At 39.4% G+C, this 27,881-nt stretch overlaps 1 protein-coding gene across 2 annotated transcripts in view; it reads left to right on the forward strand.

Annotated features, from left to right (window-relative positions):
- Positions 1–27,881, forward strand: part of capn10 (calpain 10) — a 40,418-nt gene continuing 12,537 nt past the window's right edge. Inside the window, exons 1-12 of one of the 2 annotated variants that reach the window (XM_073041264.1) lie at positions 1–291; positions 4,243–4,444; positions 6,848–6,979; positions 13,844–14,031; positions 15,216–15,433; positions 15,556–15,697; positions 16,516–16,682; positions 18,670–18,962; positions 19,727–19,929; positions 20,346–20,598; positions 24,362–24,558; positions 25,283–25,328. In XM_073041264.1, coding sequence (XP_072897365.1) covers positions 4,304–4,444; positions 6,848–6,979; positions 13,844–14,031; positions 15,216–15,433; positions 15,556–15,697; positions 16,516–16,682; positions 18,670–18,962; positions 19,727–19,929; positions 20,346–20,598; positions 24,362–24,558; positions 25,283–25,328 — 1,980 coding nt within the window. In that variant the 5' untranslated portion in view covers positions 1–291; positions 4,243–4,303. The remainder of the gene's footprint in view (positions 292–4,242; positions 4,445–6,847; positions 6,980–13,843; positions 14,032–15,215; positions 15,434–15,555; positions 15,698–16,515; positions 16,683–18,669; positions 18,963–19,726; positions 19,930–20,345; positions 20,599–24,361; positions 24,559–25,282; positions 25,329–27,881) is intronic. The other variant, XM_073041266.1, reaches the window with a different exon arrangement.

The following is a 27,881-nucleotide window of genomic DNA, read 5'->3' on the forward strand; positions in this document are numbered from 1 at the left end:
GCACCTCATTTGTTTTCTGTAAACTTTCTTACGGATGCGCCTTCTCCCAATTAAATGCAAGTTTGAGACTGCCCCATTATTTTTGATGAATCACGGTGGATATTCCGCTAGCGTCAGCACTTGGCCATCAGGGGAACTTTGTGCTCGCGTTTACAACAGGCGGAGCTGTGGGTATGTTGAAGAACGCTGCACAAGCTCCATCTCCGTGGATCATGATGAGTGAAAGTTTTTGCCGTCTAACCGGGGAAGTGTCTGTGGAGGTGCGCTCCGATTTTGTCGCTACCACCTCAGGTAATCGATTTCGTGTTTAAAATCTTAAGCTTTGTTTCTTTTGTCCTGTTTGAATTGAGGTTAATACAGAGATCCGACACAGACTGCAAGCGTAAGAAATTCCGGGCCCCGAATCCTTGGCGCTCGAGTGATTGCAAGCCTGGTAGGATGCGGAGAGGAGTCGGGTCCCAACGAGAGTCGATGCTGTAGGGTTTAATGTTAACAGAGTGCGCCGTCAGAAACGTTAGATAATAAAAGATATAATCCAGTACATTCTTATATCAACTGCAAATTATTACTGTACGAAAACCGGGGCAAACTGTCTAATTAACGTGCATTCCTATTGTTCCGCTGAAAAGGATATTTACGTTAACAAAGATATTACAATATTCGATAAAGGGTCATTTGCTGACGCCCAGTATTGCATTACACTAGATAATACACGGGATGAAATGTGATGCAGGCGGATACAGTAATATATCTCAGACTTGAAGGAGATTAAGCATTAGAAAAAATATAAAAGTCCTTGCAACAGGTTGATAGTATTAGCAAAAATCTCTACACATTAATTTATTTCCATCGTATGATTATTTCATTTTAATAATTCATTTTTTGGGTATGTCAGATCATACTGGGCAGCAGACTTAAATGATCGGATTTAGAACAATGATGACTTGCAGTTCTGATGTAAAGCCAGTACAGAAAAGATGCAAGAAGTAGTTGCAAAATAGTCATTTAAAGATGCCTTAAACAGTGTGATGTTCACAATTTTACTGGGATGAAGGTGCAGCTATCTGTTATCTGCAGTGATTCACAGGAAACAAGACTCAGGACATAGAGGCAGACATGGGCCACTTGATTCCTCAGGCTAGCCCTGCCATTATGTCTGATGATGGCTGATCTATTCGGGCTTCATCCCTTCAGTGCCAATTCCACATATCCCTCGATTCTCGAATCTTTATTTTAATAATTCTTGTGTGTTAGTCTCTGGAGCAGAGACTTTAAGAGAAAAGAGTTTGAAATACCCTCACTGCAGCATATTTTACCAACTATTTTCATCATGGATGTCACGGTAGCATAGCTGTTGGCGTGATGCTCTCATGGCCTGGGCTAGCTGGGGTTCCGTTCCAGCACCGTTCCGTAAGGAGTCTCTGTACTTCTTCCCTGTGGAATGCATGGGTTTTCCCTGGGTGCTCCGGTTTCATCCCACAGTCCAAAGATGCACCGGGTGGTTTAATTGAGCATTGTAGATTGTCCCATGATTAGCTTTGGGTGAATTTGGGTTGTTAAGTTGCTGGGGCAGCATATCTCAAGGGGCTGAAAGGGCCTACACCCACTGTTACTAAATAAATTATTTTCTCTGCTTCACTCCCAGGGCTCTCACTTAGTTTAGCAGCCCTCTTTTTATATATCATGCCTATAATATTTCATGTATGTTCACTCATAAATACCTCATCGCACGTTATTAGCTCCTTGTATCTCCACTGCTTGTTCCTGAGAGATTCAGAGTAACTTGCTTGATCATCAGTTTTTGCTACTTTATATACTTTAGTTTTTCAAACCACAGTTCATTTTTCTTGAGTCTCTCCTGATTGAAATAAATTTCTTTTGAGTGTTGTGAATCGATTGCTTAAATATCTGTGACTTCTCCATAGCTTATTTTGCCAGTCCAACTCTTCCATCATTGCTTTGTAATTGCTCTTGTTTAAGTCAAAGACAATAGCTTTGTGACCAATACATTCCCCCTTTAACATTGCATCTGGACTTTTACAATTCTATTCCTGAGAGCATCCTTAACCAAGTAAGCTTAAAAAAAAATATAAACCCATCCATACATATTAACTGTTTAAAACTTTCACAGTTCTTGATACATATTAATGGGTTCAACTGAAACAAAGTTGTAATGTAAACATTATATGGAGAGATATGGCAGAGAAATTTGGATAGTAAAGCTAATGTAACTAATGCTTTTTGCATTAGAGATCCTTGATCTGAATCTTCCTGCCTTGGTCATTTAGCTCAACATTCAAATGCATATTGGAGGGGACAAGTATTTAGTCAATTTGCTTCAGATCTCTGCTAAACCACAAAGTTAAGACCATAAGACATAGCAGAATTGGGCTATTCAAACCATCGAGGCTGCTCTGCTATTCTTTCATGGCTGATCTATTTTTTTTTCATCCCTATTCTTCTGCTTTCTCACTGTAACCTTTGACACCCTTATGAACCAAGAACCTATCAACTTCCACTTTGTTTGCCCAATGACTTGGCCTCCACAGCGGTCTGTGGCAATGAATTCCACAGATTCAGCACCCTGACATAAGGACGTCCTTTTGAGGCTGTGCCCTCTGGTCCTAGACTCACCCATGACTGAAACATCCTTTCCACATCTACTCCATCGAGGCCTTTTAACATTCAGTGGGTTTCAGTGGAAACCCCTCCCCCCCCATTCTTCTAAGGTCTGGCGAGAACAGGCCCACAGTCATCAAATGCTCCTCATATATTAACCCTTTCATTCCTGGGATCATTCTTGAAAACCTCCTGTAGATCCTCTCCAATGCCGTACATCCTTTGTTAGATAAGGGGTCCACAACTGTTCTCCGTAGTCCAAGTGCTGTCTGACCAATAACTTATAAAGCCTCAGCATTACATCCTTACATTTTATATTCTGGTCCTCTTGAAGTGAATGCATTTGCCTCCCTTACTACTGACTCAACCTACAAATTAACCTTTAGGGCGACCTACATTAGGGCTCCCAAGTCCCTTTCAACCTTTGCTTTCTGAATTTATTTCCCATTTAGAATTTGCTTCCTATTCATTCCTTCTACCAAAGCACATGTCCATTTCCTGCACTGTATTCCATCTGGCACTTTTTGGCTTATTCTCCTAATGTAACTATGTCCTTCTATAGATTCCTTGCTTCCTCAATACTAATTGCCCCTCCACCTATCTTTGAATCATTTGTAAACTTAACCACCAAGTCATCAATTCCATAATCCAGATCGTTAACATGTAACGTGAAAAGCTGCAGACTCAACATCGACCCCAGCAGAGCACCGCTAATTTACTGGCAGGCAGTCAGAGAAAATCCCCCTTTGACCCCACCTTATGCCTCCTACCAGTCAGCCAATCTTCTGTTCATGCTAGTATCTTTCCTCTAATACACAGGCTTTTGTTTAGCAGCCTCATATTTGGCACTTTGTCAACGATATAGAATTAGAGCAAGGTTAGTGTGGATTTGACATAAAAATTGGGATTGAATAATTAATAATTGTTTCCAGAGGAATATTATTGCCCTTTCTAAATGTGTGAAGATGATCTAAATGGATATTCTCATCTATAATTATCTTGTGTTGCCATGTGAATTTAAAAAAAACTTCCTTTACTATTGTGATATATTTTTCCTGATTATTCATCCAAAATTGGAAAAATATTATTCATTGTTTCTGCCCAAGCTGACATGGTAGCGAAATGCTTTACAGCACCAGCGATCGGAAGATCAGGGTTCAATTGAGCAAGGCACTTAACCACGCATTGCTTCAGTCCACCCAGCTGAAAATGGGTACCAGCAAAATGCAGGGGGTTAACCTCGCAATAGACTGGCATCCTATCTGGAGGGGAGTCTCATACTCTCAGTCGCTTCACGCCACGGAAACCGGCATAAGCACTGGCCTGATGAGCCTATAAGGCTCGGGACAGACTTTAACTTTAACATGTTCTCCCTATGTTCGTGTGGGTTTCCTCCAGGTGCTGCAGTTTCCTCCCACATTCCTAAGGCATATGGTTAGCGTTAGTAAGTTGGTGCCAGAAGCTTGGCCACACTTAGGGCTGCCGCCAGCGCACCTTCGGACTGTGTTAGTTGTTGATGCAAGTGATGCGTTTCACTCTGTTTCGACGTACATGTGACAAATAAAATTAACCTTTTATTTTATCTCTTTTAACATCATAATGGTTTATTCCTTAATCTAACAGATGGAAACAAAATCCCATTCTGCTGAGATTCCTTTCAACTTGTGTGAGAGCCTCGGTGACAATGATAATTTCAGATATGGAGATCCCAAAGAGATCGCAGTTTGAGGATGTTGACTTCCCTGCTACCAGCAAGTCACTTTTTTCTAGTCATTCTACACCCATTGCCAGATTCAGTGAAAAAATTACATGGTTACGACCACAGGTGTGAATCTGTATGGTTTGAACGTACTTCATGATTAAGAGCTTGCGAGGTTATTGGGTGGTTACGTTGCTTGCATGTAAATACATTTTGTAAGCGTACTGTAATACATTTTGTATAGCTTATTGTGCAATAGCTGTCTCAGATTGAACGGTATCAATGATACTGAGCTGATCAAATTATCTTCCTAGAGAAAGGAGAAGAGTTTAAGTCATAATGTTACTCTTGGGTGTAGAACACATAAATAATTTAATTACACAGTGCCACTGGCCCCCCTCTCTCTTGATTACACAAGCATAGTATAATTTTAACATGTCTGGTGAAAGAAACCTTAGAAATATAGAAGAGGATAGTAAAATATTGTCATATAATATGTAATGGATAGCATCCTTTAGAAGGAAGATCAAATCTTCACTCCCACCTCTCAGGAAGTAAAGAGTCACTCTATGTATGTATTGATTGATTGAGATACAGCGTGGAATAGGCCCTTTGAACTACGCTACCCAGCAAACCCCAATTTAAACCTAGCTCATGAGACAATTTACAATGACTAATTAACCTATTAACCAGTATGTCTTTGGACTGTGGGAGGAAACTAGAGCACACCAAGGAAATCCATGCCTTTCATGGGGACTCCTTATAGATGCCATTGGAATTGAACTCTCACCTTCCAAAGTGTCAAAGCCACAGTCCTGGAAGAAATGGGAAATATCCATGAGTATGTCAGGAAGATGGCCCCTAAAGACGATCTGCTAGGAGAACACCTCAGACAGGAGGTAGGGGACATGGAAATGGGTGGAAGCGGAGCCAGAGGACCAGAGGCCATGGCAGGACAAGCCACTGCACGGGATGTACTATCACCAGATATCAGAGGTACCTGACCTATGAAAGTCTTACCAATGGCTGGAAAGGGCAGGGCTGAGACAGCACTGATGCACTGCTCATGGCTGCACAAGGACAGGCGCCGAGTACAAGTGCAATAGAAGCAGGGGTCTATCACACCAGACAAGACCCAAGATGCAGACTGTGCAAGCAATCTGCTGAAACCACCCAGCACAATGTAGCGGCGAGCAAGAGGCAGGCAGGGACAGCATAGCTATGTTATAGGAATTGTGTGCAAGAACATCTGCACTGAGTAAGGATTGGACACTCCCAAGTCCAAGTGGGGAAACGCCTGAGAAGGTAGTGAAGTACGACGGAGCTAAGATCCTGTGGGACTTCTGAACACAGACTGATAAAGCAGGTACTGGTCAACCAACCAGACATAGGAGCAAGCAATAGAAGAAAGCAATAGTAATAGATGTGGCATTCCCAAATGACAGTCACATCAGGAAGAAAGAATATGAGAAGCTGGAGAAATACCAAGGCTTGAAAGGGCGGATAGAAAGGATGTGGAAGTTTAAAGCCAGAGTAATCCCGTTGGTAATAGGAGCACTTAGAGCTGTGACACCTGGACTGGGAGAGTGGCTCCAACAAATCCCGATAATAACATCTGAGATCTTGGTCCAGAATAGCGCACTACTAAGAACAGCAAGGATACTGCGTGAACCCTCAAGCTCCCAGGCTTCTCGTACATACACACCAGCCATAAGGGGTGAGGAGAGGAGAAAAAAAAATCAACTTCTCTATTATTACGTAATGCAAAGTCAACAAATTTCATGACACATTCCATGATATTAAACTTGATTCCAAAAGATTGGAGAGGATTTCAGGGCAATCTAACAGGAATAAAAACAACATATGATTAGTGAGGGAAGCTGAGATTTCTCCTCTACACTGCAGGGGTTCCCAACCTTTTTTTATGCCACGGAGCCTTATCATTAACCAAGGGGGTTGGGAAACCCTACTCTACTATGGAGTTATTTAATTATGATATTCAAAATCATAGTGAGTTTTGTCTCTATGATTAAAGTTAAGCTCTTTCTATTGGCTGAAATGAAGATACTAAATTTATAGGAACTGTCAAATGAATCTAGAGATGATGAGAAATTGTATATATGCCAGAAAGGACGATGAAAACAAAATCAGTAGGAGCTTAAGAAAAATGTACATGTATAGTTAAGAAGATTTCCAAAATTTATTGGAAGTATCAGGTGAGTGACAATTGAACACAACAGCTTACAAAGGCACATTTGGGCTTACAGTCTTTGTGCATGTGGATAATACTTTAATTGACAAGGAATAACTTTGCATGTCTATCTTTCAAATGCCTGAATAAAGTAAGCTGTTGAAATGTGAATTAGCTTAATTTTGACTCTAATCTTGAACCCACAAAAGAATTGCATTATTTTTATGTGCACAGTTTTAAGGACCGGTTAAAGAGGTATTTTTCTATATTATTTAATAAATGTTAGAGCCTGAGTTTTCTGCTGACTTCGACTTTGTTTGCTTGGAATTTTTTTTTAGGAAATCTCCAAATCTCCTCAGTTATTCCCCAAAAAACTGCAGGATGGACAGATCAAGCAAGGCCTTTTGGGAGATTGCTGGTTCTTGTGTGCTTCTGAAACTTTGCATAAAAACAGATTTTTGTTAGAAAAGGTATTTCAATTGAATCTAATAACGCTGCTGATAAAGTGAATGCAAAATGTTTACCTGTGATTCTGTTACCTTCTACTTTGACAGCTGTTTTGGGGCTGGGGATAAGAGACTCCAATTTAGAGGCTGCTGTAGTTAGGAAACCAATAATATGTTGATGCTGTAGGCGGTATGTTAGTTTGCCCACAGCTTCTTATCTTCAAAATGTATGAACACCACTGGTAGGGGAGCTTCATTCTTCAAAATCAGCAAAAGAACAAGTGAGGGCAGATAATATCCAATCACTCTTCGATTGTGTAGTTCTCTGATTGCACTTTTGTTGAGACTTTATAAAGCACTGATGAGGAAGTATTGTTTTCTAGATTTTATAGAAAATTGTAAGCTTGCCAGGAAGGAGCTTAAGAATGAAATTAGGAGAGCCAGAATGGGCCATGAGAAGGCTTTGGCGAGCAGGATTAAGGAAGACTACAAGGCATTCCACAGGTATGTGAAGAGCAAGAGGAAGAGCCATGTGAGAGTAGGACCAATCAGGTGCGATAGTGGAAACGTGTGCATGGAGTTGGAGGAGGTAGTGGAGTACTGAATGAGTACTTTGATTCAGTATTTACCAGGGAAAAAGAACTTGGCAATTGTGGGGATGACTTACAGTGGACTGAAATGTTTGAGCATATAAACATTAAAGAGGATATGCTGTGACTTTTGAAAAGCACTGGGTTGGATAAGTCACTGGGACCAGGCGAGATGTACCCCAGGCTACTGTGGGAAGCCAGTGAGCAGATTGCTGAGCCTCTGGTCTGATGATCTTTGAATCATCAATAGGGATGGGAGAAGTACTGGAGGATTTGGAGGGTTGCAAATGTTGTTCTCTTGTTCAAGAAAGAGAGTAGAGATAACCCAGAAATTATAGACCAGTGAGTCTTGCTTCAGTGGTAGGCTATTTGTTGGAGAAGATCCTGAGAGGCAGGATTTATGAGCATTTGGAGAGACATAATCTGACCAACATGGCTTTGTTAAGGGCAGGTTGTGCCTTATGAGCCTGAATGAATTCTTTGAGGAAGTAACAAAACACATCGATGAGGGTAGAGCAGTAGATGTAGTGTATATTGATTTCAGCAAGGTATTTGATAAAGTTCCACATGCAAAACTTATTCAGAAAGTAATGAGGCATGGGATCCAAGGAGATCTTGCTTTGTGGATTCAGAATTGGCTTGCCCACAGAAGGTGGTTGTAGATGATTTGTATTCTGCATGGAGGTTGGTGACCAGTGGTGTTCTGCAGGGATCTGTTCCGGGACTCCTCCTCTTTGTATTTTTTTTATATAAATGATCTGGATGAAGAAGTAGCAGGGTGGGTTAGTAAGTTTGCTGATGACACAAAGGTTGGGGGTGCTGTGGATAGTTGGGGGGTTGTCAGAGGTTACAGCGGGACATCAATAGGATGCAGAATTGGGCTGAGAAGTGGTAGATGGAGTTCAACACAGTTAAGTGTGAAGTGGTTCATTTTGGTAGCTCAAATTTGAAGTCAGAATGTAGTATTAATGGTAAGACTCTTGGCAGTGTGGAGGATCAGTGAGATCTTTGGATCCGTGTTCATAGGACACTCAATGCTGCTGTGCAGGTTGACAGTGTTTTTAAGAAGGTGTATGGTGTGTTGGCATTCATCAACCGTGGGATTGAGTTCAAGAGCCGTGAAGTAATGTTACAATTATATAAGACCTCGGTCAGACCCCACTTGGAGTACTGTGTTTAGTTCTGGTCATCTCACTACAGGAAGGATGTGGATAGTATAGAGAGAGTGCAGAGGAGATTTACAAGGATGTTGCCTGGATTGGAGAGCGTGCCTTATGAGAATAGGTTGAGTGTACTTGGCCTTTTCTCCTTGGAGTGACGGAGGATGAAAGGTGACCTGAAGAGGTGTATAAGATGATGAGAGGCATTGATCGTGTGGATAGTCAAAGGCTTTTTCCCAGGGCTGATACGGCTATCATGAGGGGCATCGTTTTAAGGTGCTTGGAAGCAGGTACCGAGGGGATGACAGGGGTAAGTTTTTCACACAGAGTGATGCCAGTGGAGGTGGATACAATAGGATCTTTTAAGAAACACTTAGATGGGTACCTGGAGCTTAGAAAAATAGAGGGTTACGTGGTAGGGAAATTCTGGGCAGTTTCTAGAGTAGGTTACATGGTCGGTGCAGCATTGTGGGCCGAAGGGAAGTACCCGTCCTTCAAAAGTGAAAATCAGGAAACAGCAGATGCTGGAAATCTGAACTAAAAATAGAAAGTGATTGAAACGCTCATCAACAAAAATCAAACTACTGGAGGAAGTCGGCAGGTTGAGCAGTATCTGTGGGGAGAAAGGATTTGTTGATATTTCGGGTTGAGATCGTGCTTCAGGACTGAGAATGGAGAGGGAATACGGCTGGTATGAAGAGGAGAAAGGAAGGGCTGACACGAGACGGGTGAACTGAGGAAGGGTGAAGATTGATGGCCAGAAGAGTTAGGTGGGGAAAGGGAGGGGTGGAAGTTGGAAGAGCAGGTGTGTGAAGGGGTGAAAAAGCAGGTGGGGAATACATGCCAACTTGCTCTGATTAAGCAATCACTATATCCCAGTGTTAACTTGTCAATTGCTTATCACCACATCAACCCTGCCTCACCCAAGTTCATATACTGTTGGTGCTAACCATTCCTCATCCAACCTTTGGTCTGCTCTTTAATATTGCTGGCTAGCTTACTTTCACATCCATCTTTACCTTCTTAGTGACGTTTTTACTTGCCTTGTTGGTTTTTGAAAGCTTCCAATCCTCTAACTTCCCACTACTTTTTGCTATATTATATGCCCTCTCTTTAGCTTTTATGCTGTTTTGACTTCCCTTGTCAGCCACAGTAGCCTTATCCTCCCATAAGAATTATTTTGTAGATGGAATCCACTTACACTTTCGTTAGCCGGCCGAATTCATGCAGTTAAAATGATTTTACCAAAATTTTTATATGTATTTCAAAATATCCCTATTTTTTAACTAAGAAGTTTTTCGATCAGGTTGACTCTATTATTTCATCTTTTGCTTGGAATAATAAAAGACCAAGAATTGCTAAATATCATTTACAAAAATTAAAAAAAGATGGAGGTCTTGCTTTGCCTAATTTAAGAATGTATAATTGGGCTGTTAATATACGTTATATGTGTTTTTGGTTATATTGGGCTGATTTGGAATTGAATGCTGTGAAACAGTTTCACTTAACCTCATTATTAGGAGCTTCTCTACCTGTACAATTGGCCAAAATTACTAATTTAAATTTATATCCTGTGATTAAGCAGTCATTATGAATTTGATTTCAGTTTCTTAATTTTTTTGATCTCAAAAAATTTTAACTTTTTAGTTTAATTTATCGAAATTATTTATTTAAACCTTCATTAAGTGATCCTACCTTCTTTGGAGGAATAAAGGAGTTTATTCCTTCATTGATCTGTTCCAAGATGGCTGATTGTTGTCTTTTGAGAAATTAGTAACTAAATACTCTCTCTGATACTCACATTTCCTGCAATATCTTCAGGTCAGACACTTCTTACAAAAATACTTAAGTAATTTTCCATATATAGAAGATTCTGACCTGTTAGATATTATTTTAAAAATGAATCCTTTAGTGAAGGGTTTTATTGGGAAAACATAATTTATTGTTACAACAGCACAATTACTCTTCATTTAAGATTAAGCAAGATTGGGAGAGAGAGCTTAACATGACCCTGATAACAGAAGATTGGTTGCGCATTTTGAAGTTGGTGAACTCTTCTTCAATTTGTTTCAATTTAAAATTGTACATCATTACTATTTGACAATAGAGAGACTGTCTAAAATGTTTCCTAATGTTGATAGTCAGTGTGACAGATGTAAAACCGAGACAGCTACATTGACACATATGTTTTGGTCGTGTTCTGTACTGAAACATTTTTGTAAGTCTATTTTCTCTATAATTTCTAAAGTTTAAAAAATTACAGCCTAATAAATTGACAGTTTTATTTGGTATAATAACTCAATATATTCATGGTATTTCTCCATCAGACCAACATGTAATTGCATTTGTTACATTACTGGCCAGAAGGACTATTTTGTTGAAATGGAAAGATGCTTCTTCTCCTACTCTGATACAGTGGTTTTCTCAGGTGATGTTATGTCTTAGTTTGGAGAAAATCAAAAGTTGAATTTTTGATCCTCGATCTGATTTTGAGAAATATGGGGTTCATTCGCCCGCTACTATCATCTGATTTGAGTTAATTAATATGGTTTCCTTCCGATTTTTCTTTAAATGGATTTGAGTTGGCGGATTGATGTTTTATTTTATGGAAGCTTGTATGATGTATAGCTCCGGGGTTGTGCTCCCAATGGGGTTTTTTTCTGTTTTTTTTCAGTTAGTAGGGTTCTTTTTTTCCTTTATTTTCTTTCCAAAAGAATATTCTTAACACTTTACTTTTTCTTATTATTGATATATTGCTTAGCTTTGTTAATCAGTTATTTGCTAATTTAATTCTTTAATGTACATAATGACATATTGACTTAATGTATCTTTTTTTGTTAATCTTCAAAATAATTAATAAAAGGATTTTAAAATGGAAATGGAAATTATTTCATCTTTGGGATGTATTTATCCTGTGCTTTCCAAAATGCTCCCAGAAACTCCAGCCATTGCTTCTCTGCCTTCATCCCAGCTAGTGTCCCCTTCCGATCAACTTTGGCCAGTTCCCCTCTCATGCCTCTTTAATTCCCTTCACTCCACTGTAATACTGATACATCTGACTTTATCTTCTCTCTCTCAAACTGCATATTTAGTTTCAAACAAAACTTCGAATTTCAGTCTTTTGAACTCAAATAAAATTTGCTTCTAAATGAGTTTTCCATTTAACTCCATCATTAGTCCTATTGAATAATATGATAGGTTATTATCATGTACTTTTTTAGCATTCAAGGACTGTAATATCGTTTATATATTTAGAATTTACTGTGAAGCCTAATACCATTTCTGTCTGGCTGATGATTTTGTAACAGTGAAACAAATATGAACAATGTGAGGTATATCATTTGTAAATCAGGTACTTGTCCAGGAACTTGAGCACAGACTCTAGTCTTGCTCCGTGAGGGAGCATGTAGTGTTGAAAGTGTTATTGTGCATATAAGACAGCTTGTATACTCTTTTCAGCAGAAAGACATAAAGTTTCTATCATTCTGTTCTTCAACCAGCACCCAAAAGAGTTACCTGATCACTGTCATATTGCTGTTTGTGAGAGATTTTTATGCAAATTGTCTGCCATGTATCTTTATTAAGAGTGGCAAAAGTTCAAAAGCTGTTCACTTAAGTAAGACGTATTGATATGAAATGCTTTATAGCTTTTCAGCTTTTAACTATGTCTGTTTAAGAAAATAATTAAAAATATTGCAATATTAATTCGTTGATGCTGTTGATCTTGGATTAAATTGAATTCTCTACGTAAAATGTCGTTTCAGTAGAAAATGAATGCAGCTGGAAAACAATTTTTTTGTTAGACTGTATATGATATCATCTAATGAGGCTTTAGATTGGTTTTGGCAGTAATGGAACTTTTCCCATTTTAAATTTATGATGGGATTAATTCATGATTATTAAATGAACTACTTTTGTAGCATCCTCACTGTTTAACTCAATACTGACAATGATATCAGCTTGTACAGTCCAAGCTGCTGCTTACAAAAGAGAAGGAAGGTACTTTTGAAACTAATGAAACCAGAAGTGATTTTATAATACAATAATTGATCAGGTAGTTTAAAAAACCTTCAAACTTTCTGTAAGACTATCTAAATTTGATTTAATTACTTAGAGTAAATTTCATGAATTGCAAATACATGGCACATGTTTTAATATTTGTTGGAGATGTCAAATTAGCAGGAAATGCCATGTGATTTTATCTATCGTGGGTCAGTAAAGTGGTCCAGATAAGCTTCTGCTTGTATCTTGGAAGCTGGTTTTCATGATTTGATATGACATGGGTATCCACTCCAACGATATGATTGATAAAATGGAACATGGGCAGCATTCTGCATTTGTAAATCACTAGAGAAAAACTACAATAGATGTGCTATCAGACTCCCTTCATATTGGAATTTAATGCTGCAATCTGACCAAACTTGCTTGCATATAAGCTCGTAATTGGGCTGTTCCTGAATGGAGACTGATGTGCATTCTCCTGCTCAGCGGAGTGCTAGCCTGGGGCTGCACTGGCAGATGTATCATGCAGTCTGAACACAGATTTCCCAGCATTCAGTTTTGGAAATGTTCCCATTGAGCCTCTTCAAGGTAGGTTAATGATTTGATTTAATTTATTTAAATTAACATTTTTAAACATTTCTACATGAATGGCCATTTGTGCTTCTCTGCTTTTCAGTCTTGTACTTTTCAATTTTTTATTGATTATATTTTAACAGGTCCCGATTAATTTTGAATGCTGTGAATGTCTTTGACATCCATTGGCTCACTAAGCAAGTCTGTCGGTACAATGGGACACAGGCTTGACAGTTTTGACTGAAGCATCAACAATTTCTCTCCTCCAACCATTCCTACCTTTTCCCCTCCAGCAGATACTGCTTAATCCACTGAGTTCCTCTCAACAGCTTCTCTTTGCTCTAATTAGGCTTTAGGATAGGCATACGGTCAAGCTGTGATATAATTAGGAAAATATGTGAGTTGGAGATGCTAACTAACATCCAAACTCTAGAGATGGAATTATCTTGCTGTTCAAAGGCCTCGCTCCTTGTTTAATAGTATTACATTGTTAACATTCTCATCAAAATGCTTTTAACTTCATGTTGTTTATGCTACATCTTATCCTCTTACATATAACCCAGGTGATACCCCCAGGCCAGGATTCATGGATACAATCAGGATGTTTAAAATGTAGATTTTGGAAGTTTGGGCAATGGGTTGAAGTTATAATAGACGATCGGTTGCCGTGTATCGATCGCAGGCTCTGTTTTTCTCGTTGTCGCTCTGAAGAGGTGTTTTGGTTACCATTATTGGAAAAAGCATATGCCAAGTAAGGAACTTTTAGCAATCAGACTTAAAGTTTATTTGTGATATTTTACAGCACACTTAACACATTTGAATTGAGATCATCTGAAAGAGTTCACATCCTTGAATGGATCTTCTCTAGATATACAATCTTTATTGTTTTCTTGTCATTATATAAATGAGAAAATAACGTTTTTAACCAAGTTTTTCCGGTTAATCTGATGCATGCTTTTTTTAGTGTGGTATTTATTAGAATATAGAATCTGAGTTTTTTTAAACAGCTGCTCGCCAAAATTTTGATGTCAGAATATATTGGTGAGGGAATTCAAATAATTGCGATCTGCTAATACAAAGGGTTAGCCTGTGTTAACTATAGACTTATTGGACCAAATGGGACAGATGGAAAAGAGGCTTGTTGATTTTGTACTTCATTCATTTTAGGACTAACCTCTGTGTTAATTTGAAGCTGGCTCTGATGCATCCAAGATTAAAATTCAAAATTTTACTGTTTGCACTCTGCTGGGCTATGGTAATTTTTGACCATATTTTATATCTAAATCTTGTTTATTTTGTCCTTAAAGTCTCAGAACTTCCCTTTTCTACAGATCAGCATGGCCAGTGGAGTATCATAAATTTAATGTGTCCCTGATGAATGAGGTTTTTGTTCAATCTCCACACCTTGATCTTTTCTGCTGCTTTATGATCTCTATGTTTCTCTTACCAAAAAGTAATTCTTTTGTTTCCGGTTTTTCACCTTTTTACCATTTCTAATTACTTTATTGACACTTGCCTTCCACTGCTTTGTAGAAAAAGTGTTATTCATTGGCCCTACTAATTCTGCAAATAAGACCTATTCCTTTTTAACAGAGGTTCCCAACCTTTTTTTTTATGCCATGGAGCCTTACCATTAACTGAGGGGTCCATGGACCCCAAGTTAGGAACCCCTGCTGTTTAAGACAAATTTGAGTACAAATGGCTTGAGTACAAATCCTTGTTAGGAGTTTAAAAACCTGAAGCTTACTACCTTCAATTTTCAAGGTAAAATTGACCAATGTTTATCACTCAGAAATCTGCCTTTTATTTTTAAAGTATTTTGTGGGCATAATTCAAATATGATTAGTGTTGTATCTTGGACACAAGATGAATTTCAATTACATAGTATGTGGCGATGATATTTATACAAATATCTATATACTGTACTTTTTAAAGACTCCATGGTTGCTATGAAATGCTCTGGGCTGGACAAGTTGGTGAAGCTCTGGTGGACGTCACAGGAAGCCTGGCTGATAGATGGACTCTAAAGAGTTATAGAAATAACAGTGAGAACAGTGATCACGTCAACTTCTCAGCAAAATCAAAATTCAAGTTGATGAAGGATTTGAAAGATAAAAGCTTTATAAGTTGCTCTGTTCACGAATCCACCAAAGGTAAAGTCAATAGTTGCAAAACTGGAAAGTAACTACAGTTGGATTGAAAGAAGTCAGTGAGATGATTGATACGGATCGAATTTGACAAAGTATGAAGTTATTTTATACCATCTGGCCTGCAGGATCCAATGAACGTGCAGAATTTCATGCCTTCACTGTTACTGATGTGAAGCAAGTTGTCGGACTCGAAGGTGATTGCATCAATTTGCTAAGGATAAGAAACATGTGGGATAGAAGATGTTGGAATGGCTCCTGGCAGGAAGGGTAACACAGTAAATATTGTCTTTCAAATGTTTTGAGAAGCTGTTTTGCCATTCATTTTATTTCAATGCTACACCACCTAGGCAATAATCACCCACAAGCATTTTAATATTAATCAAGTCAGAGCATGAGGAGGTTGTTGAGAAGGTTTTTTACTGGAACTTTACTTCATCTCAATACACCCTGTTGTTCTAACACACTCAGCAAAGAAACCTTACTTGTTTAAAAACAGATGTTGCTCCAATGGGCAAAAGCTCTGCTCAGCTAAGAACAACCAGGGAAATTACCTGAAAATTAATGCCTCAGTGCGCAAAGGATCTAATTGCGCTGAACTACTATAATGGAGAATTCCTCACCTTTTCACAGAGTAATAGATGTCCAAACTTCTTCCATCTCCCTTGTTCCTCTTGAGTACATCTTTGCTGCCTCAAGTATTCTGCTGAATTTAGCAGCTTTGCAACCAGAACTGGGATTTCTGTTCCCCTTTCCATCTCAGAAAGCAAAACTGTCAATCTTTATTTTCTCATGCCTATAAGCAGTGCAAGTTATTTATTATTGAACATTCCTATCACTTTCCCAGTTCCCAACCATTCTGCAATTATTGTAACTCGCCTTTAGAGATGTAAGATTTTTAAGATCTTAATATAACTAAATTCAAATATTACATGAAAGTAAGGAGGCATTGAAATTGAATTGTACCTTTAAATCCTCTGTTCCACCTAGAGTTCGTAAATCTACATTGAATTTTTATGTTAAACTAGATTAACAGGTTGTTCATTATAAACATATTTATTTATAATTGGTGGTATTTTTGTTAATAGGGGTGATGGTTGGAACAAAGTTGATGTAGCTGTGGCTGCACAGCTGATGTCTTTGGCAGAAGAGGGAGAGTTCTGGGTGGAGGAGCAAGAGTTTTTACGGGAGTTTGATGAGGTGACCATTGGTTATCCAATAAATACGGATGGACATATCCTCAGTCTTTTAACAGGTAGGATGAGATGTTTAAATGATTGATGCAACTGGATGAATGAAAAAGAACTTGAGGCTCATAAAAGGCAGTGATAAATGCCTGTCATCTGAAAGTTTGAAGGGGGTCTTTAAGAAATAGAAAACTAACCTATTCAGATGCTTTAAATCTTTTCACAATACTCATTTAATGCTCTTAATTGACTTGATAGCATGTCTCATGAATGTAGTGAACTTACTAAGAATTAATGTAGCACTGTATGTAAATTAGTTTATTACTGTCACATGTACTGAGATACAGTGAAAAGTATCAGTGGGATATCTGTAGTCACTTTTGCTGTAAAATACTGATGCAAAATACACATTTAACTTCTGTGCATTTACTTTATTTCCCATAACCATTTACTCAACTGAATGCCCAATGGGGCCCATGTTCACTTTGATTTCTTTCTTTATCTTTATATATTTAATGGAACTCTTAATGTTCTTGATAGTTTGCTCTCATACTCATTTTCTCTTTTATTATCATTTAGTCCCACTTTTCTGAATTTATTCCAAATCTTTGGGTCTGCCATTAACCTTTGCCACCTTTCATGTTTACTCTCCAGGTTTCTTGGTTGGTTCAACCTAATTAAGAGTAGTTAATTTGGGATGCATTGTTGTGGGAAGTCCTGAATCATCTCTTTAAATGTCTGCCACTGCCAAATGGCTTACCTGTTAATCATTATGCTTTGTCCACTTTAGCCAGCTTTCTCCTTGTGCCAGTGTAATTTCCCTTACAAGTTTATGCAGAGGATTATTTGCATTTGTGGAAAGATTCATAGCTGCATAGATTACATAATGGGAATCTGTTCCAACTAGCAGTTGGATGCAATCTAAAGGATATAAGCTTAAATCCTGGAGGATAATGAAAACACTTGCAGAGTCATTAGGAAAGAACATGGCAATAGGATTAATTATATATCTATTGAAAGAGGTAGTGGGTGACATCACCTCCTATTTAATAATCATTATTATGAATAATCAAAATATATGAATAGTAAATGGTCAGTAAGATATTCTGTTCCCCGCAGATGACATAATGACAATTTTGTAAATGTTTGTACTCGTGTTCAATGAATGGAAAAGTCAGTAGTAATACTGTACTGAATTCAAAATTCAAAGTAAATTTATTATCGACGTACATGTATGTCAAAATATACAATCCTGAGTTTCATTTTCTTGCAGGCATACTCAGTAAACCCATAAGAGAATAATAATCATTAAAAAAATCAATGAAAGACTGCACCGACATGGGTGTTTAAATTATGTGCAAAAGACAACAAATTGTGCAAATGCAAAAAGAATGAGATGATAATAAATAAATAAATAAGCATTAAATATCGAGAACATGAGACAGAGTCCTTGAAAGTGAGTCCATTGGTTGTGGGAACTTTTCAATGTTGGGGCAAGTGAAGTTGAGTGAAGTTATCCCCTTTGGTTCAAGAGCCTGATGGTTGAGGGGTAATAACTGTTCCTGAACCTGATGGTGTGAGTCCTAAGGCACATGTACCTTCTTTCTGATGGCAGCAGCGAGAAGAGAGCATGACCTGGGTGGCGGGAGTCCCTGATAATGGTTGCTGTTTTCCTGTGACAATGTAGATGTGCCCAATGGTTGGGAGGGCTTTACACGTGATGGACTGGGATGTATCTTCTACTATTTGTAGGATTTTCCATTCAAGGCTATTGGTGTTTCCTTACCAGGCTGTGATGCAGCCAGTCAATATCCTTTCCATTACACATCTATAGAGGTTTGTCACAGTTTTAGATGTCATACCGAATCTTCGCAAACTTGTAAGGAAGTAGAGGTGCTGCAGTTTATTTTTCATAATTGGATTTGCGTGCTGGACCCAGGATATGTCCTCTGAAATGGTAACACCAAGGAATTGTGTACCAACTATGTATGTGACAGTCTTCCTGTTCTGATCTACAGATGATAGTTTGCGGTTATACTTCTGTTTTTCTTTTAGGTAAAATTTTGTGCCATACACTACAAATATCAGGAGACTGGGTGAAAGGCCAATCAGCTGGTGGTTGCCGTAACAACAGCAGTTTCTATAGTAATCCTAAGTTCTGGCTGCGAATTCTAGATCCAGGGGAAATAGTCATCACAATTTTACAAAAAAAGCTCGATTCAAGCAATAAAGCTGGCAAGACACCTCGGGTTCGGGACGCTCCCGTGCATTGTCCTGATAACGAAAGGCTTGCTGCAGATGCCCTCCAACGGAAATGTTACCGTGCAATAGGACTACACATCTGGAAGGTACTTGTAGATCCAACCAGATGGCTCATGCCAGAAGTAAATATTTATTTGACAAATGTAGATTGAAACCATCACTTTTGACATTTGTTCTAATATAGCAGTAAAATGTTTTTAAACTTTTAAAAGAGTAAATTTAAGTTTAGTGCTGCTAATTGAATAGAAGCAGAGCAAAAATGCTTTTTTTAAATATATATAGTTACAGAGCAAACCTTACAGCCCATCATGCCCTTTTGCCTGTCTGCATTAATCCCATTTGCCCACATTAGGATCTTGCCAATTTAAGTGTTTGTCGTGGTCCATTTAAATGCATCTGATTCCACTACCTCCAGTTATCAACCATTCACTGATTTTAAAAAAAAAACTTGTTTCCCTCAGATTCCATTTAAAAATGCCTTGTTCTCAGCTTAAATCTATCCCTTCCTGTTTTTCGTATTCCTACCATGGGGAAAAAAGATTTTAACTATTTTATCTATCTGTGCTTCTCCTTGCCTTATATACTTCTGTCAGATCACCCTTTTGGCCTCCTTCACTCCAGGTAAAACAAGTCCTCCAATTCAGGCAACACCCAATCAATCTCTTCTGCACCCTCCAGCACAATCAAATTTTACCTGTGGACCAGAACTGCGTGCAATACACCAAGGGCAGCATAACCTATCTTTCACAGGAAGATGTAAAGCCTGGTCAAGAGCTGAGTGCAGACTATTTTAATGTGCAGGATATGGCCTTTATCATCCTTTCCTTTTCTGTTCTGTGTGAAATTTTAGGTGGAGAAAAAACGATTTAATTTGCAGAAAACTGTTGCCAAACCACCCACCATTTCAACAGAATGCCATACGTATGACAGAGAAGTAAAGTTGCATTGTGACCTTACACCTGGCTACTATCTAGTAATCCCCAGTACATTCATGAAAGATGAAGAAGGAGAATTTCTACTGCGTGCATTTTCAACATCTAAAGTTTCACTGAGGTAAGAATAGAGAGATCCAGTTACACAGACAGACAGCTGGAATAACGGCTTGTTTTTTTTAAACACTGTTGTTGGATTAATAGAAGGATAATAGTATCAATTCCAGCTTCTCTTCAGGATCTGTTTAATATTGTTGGAGCTGAACTATAGGCTACTGATAATTAAGAACCAATTCTATATGTCTAGTTCTTGAACTCCAGAGTTTTGATATAAATAAAGAATATATGTCAGGATGATGCCAGAATAAACAATACTTGGATGGTTTTATGGAGAAATGTTAGAAAATATCACTTTTTATTAACAAGTGGGATATAAATTCACACTTCAAGTTACTTAGTATGTTGCATGTGTTGTATGAAACAATTGTTTGCAAGGAAATCAAATAATGACATTCAAAAGATGTTTTCTACCCTCAGTGCAATGAAAACAGCTCATCCACTGACCAAGTTAGTGGGAAGTGCTGAAGGGGAGTGGGAGATGATACATTTCACTGATTCGTGGATCCAAGGAAAGAGTGCAGGTGGAAGCAGGAACTTTCAGACATACAGCACTAATCCACATTTGCCATTCTCCATCCTCTCCAATACTGGCACTGGAAACGTTAGGATAACACTGTGCCAGGAAAATTTTGATGGACAGTTTCTGCCAATAGGATTCCATGTTTATCAGGTAATCTATTTTGCACGATGTTGGAAATATAACTGGGCTGAAAAGAGATCTTGGAACAGAGAAGTGATTCTGGCTTCAGCTCCCTGCAGACCCCTTTAGGGAACTGGAGCTGATTAACTCCAGGTCATTTGGGAACCTAGGTTGCAGGAGGCAGGTCGCTGGGTGACCATCAGGACAGAGAAACAGTAGGCAGTCAGTGTAGGTCCTGTATGTCTTTCCCTCAATAGCAAGTATGTTACTTTGGATACTGTTGGGGTGGGGAGGGGATCTTGATATGGGAAACGCTGCAGGGACCAGGTCTTTTGCACTGAATCTGGTTCTGTGGCTCAGTAGGGAAGGAGGAGAAGAGGAAAGCAGTGGTGACGGAGATTCACTGGTTAGGGGAACAGACAAGAGATTCTCTGGACAAGAATGTGCCTCCCAAATGTTGCCTCCTGGGTGCCAGGGCCAGAGATGCCTCGGGTAGTATCCATGGCATTCGGCAAAGGGAGGGAGGGCAGCCAGATGTTGGGGTACACATTGAAAGGATAAGGTTTTGAAGAGTGAACATGAGGAGTTAGGAAGGAAGCTAGAAAGTGAGACCTGTAAAGTAGTAATCTATGGATTGCTGACTGTGCCACGTGCCAGAAACAGTAAGAGGAAGATACTTTGGCAGATGAATGCATGGCTGAAGTGTTGGTGCAGGGGACAAATTTTCAGATGTGAGGATCATTGGTATCTCTTCTGAGGAAGCTGTGACTGTTTGAGGAGACTGACATTGCTAATCAGGGATAGAATCACAGCTGCAGAAAGGGATGACCTGTGGGGGGGGGGGGGGATCATCTAATGAGTCAGTGTGGGTGGGTCAGAAACCAGAAGGGAGTAATCACTCCATTGAGAATATTCCATACACCCCACATGGCAACAGGCTCACTGAGGAGCAGATCAGTGGGCAGATTTTGGAAAGGAACAAAATAACAGTGTTGATGTCATGGCCAATTGACATTTCCTTAGTGCAAAACATTTAGATGGGGTGGAACTTTTTAGGTGTGTCCAAAAAAGATTCCTGGTACAGTATGTAGATGTGTCAACTAGAGAAGAGGCTGTACTGGATCTAGTACTAGGTAATGAACCTGGTCAGGTGATAGATCTCTCGGTGGGAGGGCAATAGTTACCACAAATCCATGACCTTTAGCACAGGCATGAACAAGGATCGGAACAGATGATATGGGGAAAGTATTTAATTGGGGGAGAGTTAATTATGATGTTATCAGGCCATAAATCGGAAAGTAGAAAGTTGTTTAGTGAGCACTTGAATAGGGTTCTGGATAGGTTTGTTCCACCAAGGCAAGGAAAGGATGGTAGAATGAAGGAACCATAGTTGACAAGGGGGGTGAACATTTAGTCAAGAGGAAACAGATTAAGGTTTAGGAAGCAAAACTCAGATAAGGGTCCTTAATTATAAGCTGGCCAGAAAGGAGATAAGAAAGGACTAGGAGGGGACTTGAGAAGGTCTTTGGGAATAGGATTAAGGAAAACCTCAAGTCATTATGTACTTGAGGAACTAGAGGATGATTAGTGAGGATAGGTTTACTCAGAGATAAAAGTGGGAGGGGGGAACGACGTGTGCCTGGAGTAGGAGAAGGTAGGGGAGATCCTTCATGAATACTTCAGTATTCACCAGGGAGAGGGACTTTAATAAATGTGAGTTAGCATAGAATATGTTACCGTGCTAGAGCATGTAGAGATTAAGGAAGAGTCAGTGTTGGAGTTTCTGAAAAATATTAGAATAGCTTAAGTCCCTGGGGCCAGATGGGATATACCCCAGGTTACTACTGGATGAGAGAGATGAGATTGCTGGGGTGCTGACAATGATCTTTGCATCCTTCCTGGCCACAGGATGCAATAGAGACCGTTAAGAGACTTGGAGGATTATGGATTGTGGAGGAGGGAAGGGTTAGATTGATTGTGGAGTGGGTTTATATTGGTTGGCACAATATTGTCAGCCGAAGGGCTCGTACTGTGCTGTGTTCTATTTCGGAATCGAAAGCATCATTGATTGAAAGTAATTTTTTTGAATTTAGAGTGAATAGAATTGCTAATCTTGCAATACCTACTGTTTTCCTTTGTAACAATAGAAATGTGAGGTGGATAAAAGAAAACTGCTAAATATTTCCACAGCAAGTTATAATAAACCCTCTAGGAATTTTGAAGAAAAAATGTTTAATTGTTGAGCAGACAACTTCCATCAGATTATTTGAATCTACATTGCTGTCATTTTGATCTGCTGGAGTGGACTGATCTGCTCCCTACGCAACTCCCTTGTCCACTGATCTCCCTCCTGGTACTTACCCTTGCAAGCAGAACAAGTGCCACACCTTCCTCTACACCTCCTCCCTCACTACAATTCAGGGCTCCAAACAGTCCTTCCAGCTGAGGCAAAACTTCACCTGCAGGTCTGTTGGGGTCACTTACTGTATCCAGTGCTGCCGGTGTGGCCTCCTGTCTATCGGTGAGACCTGACAAGCTGGGAGACTGCTTTGCCATGCACCTATGCTCCATCTGCCAGAAGAAGCGGGATCTCCCGCTGGCCACCCATTCCAATTCTACTTCCCATTCTGACATGTCAGTTCATCGTCTCCTCTACTGCCATGATGAGGCCACGCTCATGTTGGAGGAGTTACACCTCATATTCCATCTGGGTAGCCTCCAACCTGATGGCATGAACATGGATTTCTCAAACTTACGAATATTTCGGCCCCCCCCCCCCCCCCCCCCCCACACCTCACCATTCCTCATTCCCATTTTTCTCTCGCCTTATCTCCTTACCTGCCCATCATCTCCCTCTGGTGCTCCTCCCCCTTTCCTTTCTTTCATGGTCTTCTACTCTCTGCTATCAGATTCCCCCTCCAGCCCTTTATCTCTTTCACCAATTAATTTCCGAGCTCTTTACTTCACCCTTCCCCCACTCCCGGTTTCACCTATCACCTTGTTCTTCTTCATCCCCTCCCCCACTTCTTTACTCTCACTCCTTATTTTTTTCTCTAGTCCTGCTTAAGGGTCTTGGCCTGAAACGTTGACTGTACTCTTTTCCATAAATGCTGCCTGGCCTGCTGAATTCCTCCGGCATTTTGTGTGTGTTCCTACTGTATTTAATTCCTTTTGGAGTTTTGCACTACTAATTTTTCCTTGGTTCTTTCATCCTCAGTTTATGAAGTTACTGCTTCAGTATTAACTGTTTTTAAGACCATAAGACATAGGAGTAGAATTAGGCCATTCAGCTCATTGAGTCTGCTCCGCCATTCCATCATGGCTGATCCCGCATCCCACTCAACCCCATACATCTGCCTTCTCGCCATAACCTTTGATGCCCTGACCAATCAGGAAACTTTATCAATTTTCGCTTTAAATATACCAACAGTCTTGGCCTCCACAACTGTCTGTGGTAGAGCATTCCACCGATTCGCTACTCTTGGGCTAAAAAAATTTCCTCCTCACCTCTGTTCTAAAGTGTCACCCCTCAATTTTGAGGCTATGCCCTCTAGTTCTGGATACCCCCACCATAGGAAACATCCTCTCCACATCCACCTTATCTAGTCCTTTCAACATTCAAGGAGATCCCCCCCACATTCTTCTGAATTACTGTGAGTTCAGGCCCGAAGCTGCCAAACGCTCCTCATATTTTCCCCTTCGTTCTCGGAATCATCCTCATGAACCTCCTCTGGACTCTTCCAATGACAGTACATCCTTTTTGAGATTTGTGTGTGTTGCCTTTATTGCGCAGGTCCACAACAGTAAAAATGTAAATCAAGCATCTTGTCAGCTTGTGGAGCCAGTGGTGACTTGTGTGCCTCATCGATACACACAGGAAGTGACCCAACTTTGCACTCTGATGGAAGGAAATTATGTGATCATTCCTTCCACATATCTGCCTGACAGTGAAGCACAATTCACAGTCACTGTAGAAATAAAAATAGACAGGTGAGAATACAAATTTTGTTGAATGTATATATTTTTATTGTTATGTGTTATTAATTTCTAAATTATGTTAAAATGTGAAATTATTATTTCCCCCAACGTGTTAATATGATAAACAATGAGTACCTTCTATTTGCATAATTAGGGGCCAAACACCATTTGCCAATACAAACCAAATGCTAATTTAAAAGTACACATAAAATAATCTAACGTGTTATAAGAATCCTGTTAAGATTTAATAATAGTAGGATTACCTAGTTTCAACCAGTCACTCCAGGAGAGAGAACAATTTCATTTTGTTGTATCTGTCATAGATTTATACTTATTTCCTGAGACAATACGTGATGATCTTAATAGCTTTCAGTGAGAGCAAGTATTCATCTCAGCTCAACTAAATAGGAAAGTGAGTCAAGAGGACAAGTCCACTGTTAATTTCTTTTTACTAATACCCATCTTTGTTACTGAAACTGCACTTACAAACAAGCCTCAACACTTCAAAAGCCCTAGTCTGAATCTTAATTGAACCCACTCTGTGAGAATGCAACGAGCTCAGTTTATTCAGCCATTCTCTACCAAGTTGTTGTTGTCATAGCCCCCAGAACACTCCATTACTGCAATTGGAGTGGATTAAAGTCAGTGCTAACTAACATTTTATTCGAATAATGGGTATGATTTTACAATATTCTATTTTCATGTGAACTAATGTTATATTTATTGCTGGATTTAGGAGGCCATTCCAATGTCAGGAAAACTTAGGACAAATGATCAATGAGGTATGATGCATCTTTTATTCTCTTGAGAAATGCGCTTGTATATCATGCAGAAAAGATGGATCTATATTATTTGGAAGTTAACTATCTTGGAAAGTGTGAGATGTCATTAATTTATTTCTGCATTCCTCCCAAGCCAATGCTTAATACAAAAACATTCTTTATTTGAATATCTTTGTGAAGTTCTGTATTTGAATATTTTAGGCCCCTTGTCTGAGAAAAGCATATGCTGCCATTGAGGAGGGTCCAGAGGAAGTTCTCAAGAATGATCCCAGAAATGATAGAGTTAATGTATGAGGAGTGTTTGTTGGTTCTGGGCCTATACTCATTGGAGTTTAGAAGAATGGTGGGGGGGGGGGGGGAGGTTGGTATTCATTGAAACCTATTGAATATTGAAAAACCTATAAGTGGATGTCCCTTTAGAATAGAGATAAGCAGATGTTTCTTTAGTCAGAGGGTAGTGATTCTGTGGAATTCATTTTAACAAGCTGGCTGTGGAGGCCAAGTCATTGGGTATATTTAAAATAGAGGTTGATAGGTTCTTGCTTAGTAGGGGTGTCAAAAGTTATGGGGAGAAGGCAGGAAATTAGGGTTGAGATGGAAAATAAATCAGTCATAATAGAATAGCAGAGCAGATTCAATGGGCCAGATAGGCTAACTCTGCTCCTATGTGTTATGGTCTTATAAACAAACCAATTATTTAGTCTTCTGACAGGGTGAAGAAATTTAAGCAAATGTTATTCTCAAACGCACACAAAATGCTGGAGGAATTCAGCAGGTCAGGCAGCATCAGTGGAGAGGAATAAAGAGCTGACTTCAGGTTGAGCAGAATCTCTTGTGTTTATGTTATTCTCGAACAGTTAATCTTGCAGTGTGCCCAATACTAATTAAATGTTTGCGGGAGGTTAATTACATAATGCACTAAAACTCCCAATAGTTTGGCATCTGGTTGTTTATAAATCCTGATAGTTTGCATTTGGCTTGTGCATCTGTCCATGATGTGTGTGAGGTGTATAGCCACAGCCAGAGCCAAGAACTTCCTAAACTCAACAGGTTAACTGGGAAATTTATTTTTGGTAAATTGTGACATATACTGAGATACAGTGGAAAAACTTATATTGCATATTACTCAATTCACAGCAGTGCAGTAAGATGGTACGAGGTAAACCAATAACAGAATGAAGAATAAAGTGTTACATTTACAGAGAGAGTGCAGTGCAGGTAGAGAATAAGATGCAAGGCCATGATGAGGTCAAAAGTCCATCTTATCATACCTAGGGGACTATTCAAAAGTCTTGTAATGGTGGGCTAGAAGTTGTCTTTATGTCTGGTGGTTGGTACTTTCAGGTTTCTGTGTCTGTTTCTCAATGGGGGTGGTAGAGAAGTTAGAAAGTCTGGGGTGGGTGGGATCTTTGATTATGTTAGCTGCTTTACTGAGATAGTGAGAAGTGTAGACAAAGTCCATGGAGAGGAGACTGGTTTCAGTGACATGCTGAGCAGTGTCCACAGCTCTCTGAAGTTTCTTGTGGTCACGGACAGAGCAGTTGCCATGTAGCATGTTTTGGGGAATGTCTATGGGTGTTAATGAGAATTATATCCAATAGTCTGAAAAGTCCTAAGGCTGCCAGTTTTTCTTATTGTAAATTGGAGGTTTAATATTTCATTACTGTTAATAAAGTATTCTACTTCATAGGTGACAATTGTCTTTGAAATAATCAAAAATATCTCAGTTCAAAGTGGAATAATTCATTGTGAATATTTCTGACAGGCATTATGGGGTATTTCTTGTATACTTAATCATGGGGATCACAAGAAGACTTGGTATTACACTATCGTTTAAGGTTAAGCTGCCTTGTGAAATAATTTTTTAGAGTCTGTTTATAACTGACTGCTTCTTGCATGTGAAGCCCCTCACTAGGCTCATATCGAAACTTGGCTTGTTAGCCGGCCCTGCTCACAGCCACGGGATTCAGCGGTGAGAAGGCTACTTTTCATAAGCAAGAGGTGTCTAGGGTCAGTGTAATCTGGGGTTCAATTGAACAAGAACGTTGTGATGTTCCGATTAAAGAAATCTCAATTTGAGTGAATGCTGCATAAATACTACCAATTGTCAGTCAGCAAGAAATAACAAGCGATACACCGCATAACATTATAAAGAAAGTATATTTACAAACTTAAACTTTATCAAACAGTCAGTAGGAAAAAAGAAAAAAGGGGGGGGGGAATATAAAAGGGCCCATTACAGTAGACAAGTCTAAATGTGCACATCGTTGGAGCTCATCTTGAAGTTGTCTTTTTACTCGCGTGCTGGACCCACGGCTTGTGTGAAAGCACACACCACATTCTGAACTTCACTTGACATCCATCTCAAACAAACAGGTTCTCTCTTGGGAGTATCAGCTCTTTTTCCTTGGAGCTGTTCATCTGCACGAAGCACCTTATGCGACAGGGATGTTCCTTCCCACGGCATCCTCAGTCATCTTCCCTCTTCTCCGTAGCTCCCGCCAAAAAGACCCTTGAACCACACTGTCCATCACAAATCTCTCAACGCCCCAC

This window comes from Hemitrygon akajei, chromosome 3, assembly GCF_048418815.1.
Source record: "Hemitrygon akajei chromosome 3, sHemAka1.3, whole genome shotgun sequence".
NCBI lineage: Eukaryota > Metazoa > Chordata > Chondrichthyes > Myliobatiformes > Dasyatidae > Hemitrygon > Hemitrygon akajei.